Source organism: Dendrobium catenatum, unplaced genomic scaffold, assembly GCF_001605985.2.
Source record: "Dendrobium catenatum unplaced genomic scaffold, ASM160598v2 fragScaff_scaffold_1059, whole genome shotgun sequence".
In the NCBI taxonomy this organism is placed as follows: Eukaryota; Viridiplantae; Streptophyta; class Magnoliopsida; order Asparagales; family Orchidaceae; genus Dendrobium; species Dendrobium catenatum.
In genome coordinates, this window is record NW_021319521.1 from 173,448 (window position 1) to 182,764 (window position 9,317).

The following is a 9,317-nucleotide window of genomic DNA, read 5'->3' on the forward strand; positions in this document are numbered from 1 at the left end:
AACCGGACTGATAATCTTCATCACTCTCTTCACATTAACGAGAGAAAAACCAAAAAACTTCAAATCCTTCAAATCTTTAACCAATACGATTTGATCAAAGGGCAACTGAAAAACAATTGCTTTGACATTAAAAACAAAAACCAATAACTTCTTCAACCTGATATATCCACGGGCCGAACAATCTGACGTTCCAGCCAACAAATTAAAAACAGCAGTTCCAAAATCATTAGGTCTATTTATGGATACAAGAACATCCATAAAACCAGGCAATCCCGAACTCCAGTTAACATTCATAATAAAGAAAATTAGCCCGGCAATTCCATTAGGACAATCCAAAAAACAAGCAGTCATTTCCAGGATTGCCTCAGAATTTTCATCAAAAAATTTTAAGAAAACAGTCTCCGAATTGGATTTGATGAAAATCCTCATCAAAGAACCATCGCGATTCAAATTACTCAGAATTTCCATCATTTCTTTCATTTTGTTCTTCTTTCCTTCAAGAACAACAAAGATGCATCAATGAAAAACAACGGCCATACAAGGCCAATGGATCTCCGCCGATCGCAAGAGATCCGTCAGAATTGCTCTTTCTGACATTATACGAACCTCAGGCAGATGGAGATTTACAAGACTCCAAAGCATCGCCAATATTCCAAGATCATAGCGATCCGAGAAAATCACCAAGAGCGCCGAGCAAGATATCTGCTCTCTTCCGCTCAACCAGCTCATCTCTCCGTCAAGAACGATAGAGAAAAACCAAGACCCTCCATCGGCCATACAAGGCCGACGGAGAACCACCGGTCGCCTGCGTTCCGTCAAAACAGCTTTTCTCTGCTCGCTCCGCTCCGCTTTTAATAAAAAAAACACAAACTTGATGATGTTGGTCTTGTAGTTATAAATAAGGGACTGCTTGTGGCCCGAGATTTTAACAACAAAAAAAGGTATATTTCTAATGAGCACTATGCTCCCATAGCTAGATTGGAGACAATTCGAATATTTTTGGATTTTTTTTGCAACAAAGGTCAACAGACTTTAAACTTAAAAAACAACCAGTAAAACAAATCCAAGAAGACGGGAACTTTCATATATGACCGAAAGATTGTGATATGATAAAAATCATCCCTTATTTCAAATTATCAATTTGCAAAATGATAATGTTAGGACTCAATCTTACCTTAGAAATCTTTGCAATAAATATGCCTTCATTTCCTTAAGTAAACTTAAGGATATTTTTTAGGCACTGGATGATGAATTTTGGGTTTAACCAAGCATTAAGAATAGGGCAATTTTAACAGAAATTATGCTTGGGATTTAGTTCAAGCTATAATCGATAAAAATGGGTTTAAAAAACACAAACTTGATGATGTTGGTCTTGTCGTTATAAATAAGGGACTGCTTGTGGCCCGAGATTTTAACCACAAAAAAAGGTATATTTCTAATGAGCACTATGCTCCCATAGCTAGATTGGAGACAATTCGAAGATTTTTGGATTTTTTTTTCTAAGTCTTAAAGGTTTCAAACTTTACAAAATAGATGTTAAAAGTAAAATTTTTTAAAGGTTTTAGTGAAGAGATTATGTTGAGCAACCATTAGATATTTGGATTATGTTTATAAACCTAAAAAGCTTTCTTTGGTTTGAAGCAAAACATATAGCTTGGTAAAAGTGAGTCTTAAAATTTCTATTCAAAAAGCCAATATTTTATTAATTATCAAATCAAATAAAAACTATTTACTCCTATTAAAAATTTATGTTGATATGTGATAGTTACCATATCAAAATGATTTATAGCAAAAATCTACACTACTTATCATTGTTATTTTTCTTTAATATTAGAGTTTTTTTTTTTAATTGTTCTCTTCACTTACCTATATATAAACAAATAAAAGCTTATAAACGAAAACAATTCAATAAAACTTAATGATTTTCTTCTTTCCCATTTTAAGTGAATTCTTTAAACACCTTCCCACCAATGTCGCATTGCCCGGATTATTTTCTCTACTAGCCTGACCTTGCACTTCTCTCTAACTACAACCCATCCGTGCACTACAACTTCTCCATCCATTCTATTAGCTCTTCCCTCTGTGAGATCCTCGTATTTGTTTAAAATGTGATCCTATCTAATGGCTCATTGGCTCCATTTGCTTGCATGATACTATCATAGCAAATCTTCTTTGATTATTTATGTTGTGTTGATAAAAGCTAGAACCTAATCTATTGATGTACTCTATTAATATTATTTGTTGACATTCTATGTTAATACTTCTGTTAATACTCTCTATCAATAGTTCTTTTTAAGAATCTAATTTGTGCTTTCTAGAACATGGATCATCTTATCGATTCTTGTATTTGATTCACACTACTCTCCATTTCATGCACCAATCATGCTCCTCTTGCCATACACACAACTACAAGGCAGCAAAACTTTCGACAATTTCATCTCAGCTCAGTACTATTTACAAACTCAAGTTAGTAGCATCTATGCCAACTTGAGTCTATGGGGATTATGGATATATAAATTATCACATGTACTAAAAATTTATAATCAAAATTTGAAGACAATTTGCTAAGGATATAGATTTTGTTTATTTTGGTGTATTAGGAGTATAAACGGAATGTAAGAATGCAATGTGTGTCCCAATATCGTTTGTCCAACCACAATGACTACATTACATCCCTATATCTCTCTTGCATCACTTATACAGCTAAGGTGACCCCGTTGTGACCTATTAGTGACCCCACTCTTCAAATCATACATGCGACTAGTGCGTGCAACCTTTGCCTCCATCGATAAACCCGCACATGCATACGACCTATGCCTACGATCTGGCCCAGGCAAATGCTTACAACCCCACCTATAACCGCACCGGCGACCCCATGCCCGTGACCCCTCCTCTTTCCTCAATCTATTCTTGCCATACATTGAGTTTAGTTTATAGCAAATCAAACACAAAAAAAATGAATTATATTGATTTATTTTTACAATCAACCAAACAACCATAAGAAATCAATAATGACATATTTGGCCTAGCCATGGAGTTGTGAATCCAAGGCTTTCAATTATTATGGTAGGTGGCTAATGATGTGAAGAACAACCCTAGATGATTGAAGGAATTTTATATAGGGTGTATGAGGTAAGAGGATCGATCAAAAGCTCAAGTTAAACTAACCCTAGGAGTACTCTTTAAATTTCACCTATAGGGATGCGGCATGTAGGGGCTTTTAAGCATATATCCATTTGGAAGTTGTAGGGGAAGATTAGGAGATTTGATTTTTTTTTTTTTTTTTTTTTTAAAGAAGGAACATTTTATACCATCAAAAAAGAAAGGTTACAACCAAAACCAAAAAAACAAAAAGAAATATAACAAGACAGTAGTAGAGAGAGTAGAACTCAAAAATAAAGAGGACAACAAGCCATCCGGGCTCAATAATTGGCACAAGCTCCCAACCACCCAAACGCCAGGCATGGACCATCTAGAGGAGGGAAGAAGCAACAGTCCACCAAAAAGCCAAACAACAAACAACACCCAAAATAAGGCCACCAAAAGAACAAGAAGATCCACCACCAATGGTTGCCAACAAGCCATGGTAGTGAGCCAAAAGCAGCAACATAGCCTGTAAATGAGACTAAACATCCAAAGATGCAGCAATAAAATAAATCTTCCTTCTAGAGTTTCTTCTTCCACATTTTCCACCCCTCAAAGCAAAAGCTTTTTCACCACTCTAACTGTCCTTCAAGATATACATAGTATGAACATCATCTTCATACTCAAGGAAGTCTTCCCCAACACCGCCGCGAGGTGAAGAGACATACTCCTCAAGCCAATCATTTTGCTCAATATTTACTAATTGAACTTTCAAGACCTCATTAGAAATTAGTGAAATAGGGACATCAAACAAAAGCTTATTCGATGGTTCCAACAAAGTCGTAGGAGAATCCATACATCCATCAGCTAAACCCGATGGTTTCACACCCAAAGCACCCACCGAAGGGCTCAACTCTGGATCAACCACACGGTCCCCCGACCCATGAGGGACAATCTCATAAAAAACTGTAGCTACACCATCACAGGCATCAACATCGGAATCAGGATTGACAATAGGGCTTGCTTCCAAATTGACTAAGAAATTGTTAGGCTCAGAAGCCTCAGCCACAACCTCATCAATACCACAAGAAAGAGTCATCGGTATCCCTTCACCAAGAGCAGCATCCTCAGTGCTTCCATTGCTAAAGCATCATCCATACCAATTTCCTCATGAACCACAACCTCAATAGGACTAACAGGAGCTATAGTGGGAATAAAATTTTCCAAAGGACCGCCAACAACCACACCAAGAGTTTTTGGAGTGTATCTAATAGGTTTAAGAGTATTTGGTGAAGACTACACCAAGACTAGATCAAGATGCCTAGTTTGGGCTAGTTTGGATTAGCCTTGAAATATCTGATTAGGAGATGGGTCTAATTGTGTCCTTGGAGGTTGAAGAGGCTTGGAATGATTAGGGGGATCTGTGAAGATCTGATTAACAGCTTTTTGTTATGATCCAAGAAGTTTGGAGGGTGGTGAAAGGGAGAGAGCTAAGCTAAGTCAAGGATGCCCTACTTTTGGCTAATTACTTGCAAGAGGCTTACATAATTTTTTCTTACCGTATGAGATGGGGAAAAGGGAAAAACTTATAGAAAGAGACCAAGAATGTTAGGGAACAGGTAGGAAATGATGGGAGAGAGATCGGCACGAAATAAGAGGGATAAGTATGTCTCCACCAAAAAAATTTAAAGAGCTTGGCCACGGGAGGTCGACCATCAAGCACACAATCCTAAAAATTTAAATCTAACAAGCATTTTTCAATCATCAAAAGCTAATTTTCATTCGTCAAAGCAAATATTTAAAGTATTATATCGGTTCATAAAAATAGAAACTAAGGAAGAAGAAAATTTTCAAAATAAAGAAATGAAGGGGAGTGAGGCCACTCCATTGTCCCATGTACTTTCAAATAAGGCTAAAGCAAAATAAAGCAAGAAAAATTTAATAAATAAAAACCTCCCAAATGGAGGAAAAGGATTAAATTATTAAATTTATTATTTGAATTTTTTAATTTTAATCATGCATATAATTTCAAATTTTACCCACTATGGATATCTTCAATTTCTCATGTTGGATGAATCCCCATTGGCCAATTGTTCTTGCACTTGTGATGGATCCATCATTGCCCTTGCTCTCATCTTGAGCCATTAATCTTCCTCTAGCATTGGGACAATAACATTTTTTGCTTGCTATTCTACGTCAGTATTTAATTTACACTATATTTGAAATATGTACAAAATAGTTACAACCAAATCCACCTATTCTTTTCCGATTCTCTTCCTTCTAGCAGTGATATTTGGTGCTAGTAAGAAGATATATGCAAGTGGCTTTTCAAGTATAAGCAAGATGAATTCTCCATGAGCTTGATAGATGAATTATCCTTCATGCTTGAACTTCAAATTAAATAAAAAAAGGAATGGATTTTACAACTCAAGTATGCTAAGGAAATTCACATGTATGGACTAGAAAATAGGAAAGCATGACAATTACTATTTATGACAGCAATTAGCAACATCAAAGAATTAGCCTACCTCAAGAATATAAAATGAATTGTTATATAAATTCCCTTACCTACAAAAAGGTAGAATGATGTGCATGCACTACTTAAAAAGAATCATGATTTCCTCTAAAAGCTCAAAGAATAAAGCACATTGTGCATGCATATGGTCATTAGCAGCAATCAACTCATATGACATTCTCTCAGCATAGATCATTTTCTAATAAGGGAGCATTACGAACACAAAACTTCATCAAAACATGAAAATGTGAGAAATAAGCTTTTTATTAGAAAAATGCATAAAAATAAGGCAAATAAGTCTCCTAAGACATCAATCCTAAATATGCCAAAGCTGATATCCTTATGAAATCTGCAAGCTAAAATAACCAGGACAAAAAGACAATGCAACATTAATTTACTAATGAAATTGTAAAAAACCAGAAAGTACATAAATAACTGAAACACATGCCTTAAAGGTCAAAAGTCTTACAAGGTTCTTGAAAGCTACTTCTTAACGACTAGCTTCTTCCTCAAAACATCCATCACAGACCCAAAATCTGCCTTCACTTTCACAGGAGGGTTTGCAAACCTGCAAACCATATCTGCAATCTCATTGGCGTGGTAATCCACCTTCGATTGTGTAAATTTGAGGCCATGGGCAGTACTAACAACAACCGTTCTATCATTTGTTCCAATCACTCCACTCTCCCTCAATTTGAATAGAGCGGCAAGGGCAACACCAGTGTGTGGGCAAGCAAACATGCCAGTTCGATCAGCAAGTGACATTGCATCCATTAGCTCCTCCTCAGTGGCCTCCTCAACAATTCCATCTGTTTTCTGAATAGCATACACAGCACGGTCTATGGATACAGGGTCCCCAATCTGGATAGCAGAGGCAAATGTTTCAGCAGCAGTGACCGGCTTGAAATCACTCCATCCTGATTTGTAATGGAGGTATAAAGGGTTGGCATTTGCAGCCTGGGCACAGACAAGTCGAGGCATTCGGTCAACAAGACCGAGCTCTTTGCACATGCTGAATCCCTTGTAGAAAGCATAGATATTCCCAAGATTTCCTCCAGGGACGATTACCCAGTCAGGAACCTCCCAATCAAACTGTTGCAGGATTTCAATAGCTGCCGTCTTCTGACCTTCGAGTCTAAGCGAGTTCAGGGAATTCGCAAGGTAAATCGGAAGCTCGGCCGTTACCTCACGGATCAGCCTCATGCACCCATCAAAGTCTGTATCAATGGAGAGGACTGTGGCTCCATTGGCGATGGGTTGGACGAGTTGTGCGAGCGAAATACGGTCGGTAGGCAGGAAGACAATGGCGGGAATATTAGCCGCGGCACAATAAGCAGAAAGAGCCGCAGAAGTGTCACCCGTGGAAGCACACCCGACGCCGCCAATCGGCCGGGAGAGGGGTTTGCTCCTGAGCCGATTAACCTGGGATACAAGGACGGTCATGCCCAGATCCTTAAAAGATCCGGTGTGCGAGATGCCGCAATGCTTGACCCAGAGGTCGGGCATCCCGCCGAGATGTTCACGACCGAGACGCTCGGCCCAGAAAAGATTGGAGTTTCCTTCAAAGAGAGAAACGATATGGTCAGCATCGATCTCCGGTAGGACGAACTCTTTCTTGGACCAGACGCCAGAGCCATAGGGCCAGGTGGTGCGACCAACGCGGGAGTCGAAGAGATCGCGCCAATAGGAACCAGGGAACTTGGCGAGAGCAGCGAAATCGTGGCGGACATCAAGAAGGCCGCCGGAGCTGCTCCTGTAGACAACATCGTCGAGGGAGTAGCGCTCGTTGGGGTCGGGAGAGGGCCCAAAAGGAACGTACCAAGCGGAGAAGCCGTGGAAGTTGGAGGGTAATGCGTGGTCACGACGTGCAGCTTCTTCGCGGATGCTCTCATCAGCATAGCGGCCGCGTCGGCCGTTGTCCTCCTCGATGGAGGTCGGGGCGGCAGCACAAGAGAGAGGAGGGATCCGGCGTGGAAGGGTGGCGCGAAAAGTGGGAGGAGAGAGGGGACTGGTGTTTTTTAGGCCAGCTGATGAGTTGGGCTGCAAGGACGCGAAGGGAAGAGCGGAGGAAGAAGTGACTGCCGCAGCCATCGATTATGGAGGAAAGCAGCAGCCGGCGCCGACGTATCGAGGGAAAGGGTTATAGACTTTGGGATGTGCGAACAGCTAACGAGGATTAAGATTAAAAGGGAAAAAAATTCAATATATTGATTTATTTTAAAAAGGAAGTTAAATATACGGGAATTAATTAAATTTTATATTAATCTAAATTTTAAGACTCATGCTAATTAAAAATATAATCATGTTTTCAGCCTTAAATTTTACTTAGATAAAATATAATTTTTATTATTATATGCTAAAGCATTTATAGAAAAAAAAAATTAGTGTCTTAAGGGCTCTTTGATTTTTAAAAAAGAATGTCATATAAAAAAAATACAATGTAAAACAAATACAAATGATTGCTATAATGAGTGTAAAATAAATATAGGTGCTGCGTCCTGGAGTATTCGCGGTGGTAAAGAAATATAAAGTTTAATGTCTTAGCATTGTATGAAGATCTAGCACGAAATCAGATAAAAAGAGGGTGCATTATTTATAAGAGATACTAAGATTTTTAAGTGAAAAATCCTAAAAAGGAAAAAAAAACAAGGGGCCTGGTCCAATTTGAATGAATTCACTAGTATTTGCAGCTGATTACAAATGAGGCCCTTCATTAAAAGGAATGTCATGTCTTTATGTAACAAACATACATCATATAGAGTGTGTTACATGGTGTAAATAGGAAGAATAATTATTTACATGTTTGCTTAGTCGAAAGGGCCATAGTCAATGAGCTACGGAGGTCGGAAGGACTATAGTTGGTGGGCGACGTACGTCAGAAGGATCGTAGTCGACGGGCGACGGAGGTCATAAAGATCGTTGTCTGGCAATGGAGGTTAGAGGATTGTAGTCGATGGGCGACATAAGTCAGAAGGACCGTAGTCGGCGAGCGACGGAGGTCATAAAGATTGTTGTCTGGCGATGGAGGTCGGAAGGAAGGCGTTGGGTAGAAGTCCATCGATAGATAGAAGTCCATCATCAGATAGAAGCCAGACGAATGTCCTGCAATGGGAAGAAGTCCGGCGCCAAGTAGAAATTCGACGGAAATTCGATGAAGGGCGGAAGTCCGGCGTCGGGCAGGAATCCGACGACGGGCAGAAGTCCAATATTGGGTAGGAATCCGGCCATGGGCAGAAGTTCAGTGTCAAGTAAGAATCTGGCGACGGGCGGAAGTCCAACGTTAGGTAGGAGTATGTCGATGGACAGAAGTCCGGTGTCGAATAGAAGTCCAGCGAATGTCCGATGACGGGCAGAAATCCGGCATCGAGTAGAAGTCCGGCGACAGGCAGAAGTGCGGCGTCGAGTAGAAGTCCTGCGTCGGGTAGAAATCCAGCGTCGGGTTGAAATCCGATGACGAGCAGAGGTCCAACGTCAAATAAAAAGTCCGACGTCAGTCGGCGGCCGGGCAGAACTATGGCGTCAGATGGCATTTGGGCAGAACTATAGAGTCGATATGCTACCGGGTGGAAGCCTGGTGGTGGTCGAGGAAGAGTCTAGTGACAATAGAGCTCTCTTTCTTCTCTTCCTTTTCTTCCTTCTCTTCTTGCTTCATTGCTTAATTCCGAAGTTAGTTGGTAATCGTGTAATATCAAAATCTGCTCCAGGATCTCCGGGCCGA

The 9,317-nt window shown here is 39.8% G+C and overlaps 1 protein-coding gene across 1 annotated transcript; it reads right to left on the bottom strand.

The window, feature by feature from the left end:
- Positions 1-5,845: 5,845 nt before the first annotated feature.
- On the bottom strand, positions 5,846-7,759 carry LOC110102229 (threonine synthase, chloroplastic). The gene has a single exon (XM_020830473.1). The coding sequence runs from the start codon at positions 7,688-7,690 to the stop codon at positions 6,083-6,085; it is 1,608 nt and encodes a 535-aa protein (XP_020686132.1). The 5' UTR covers positions 7,691-7,759; the 3' UTR covers positions 5,846-6,082.
- Between the last annotated feature and the right edge of the window lie 1,558 nt (positions 7,760-9,317).

What these genes read in the sequence shown, in the direction of transcription:
- LOC110102229 (XM_020830473.1), bottom strand. Translation starts at nt 7,690, where the DNA reads ATGGCTGCGGCAGTCACTTCTTCCTCCGCTCTTCCCTTCGCGTCCTTG.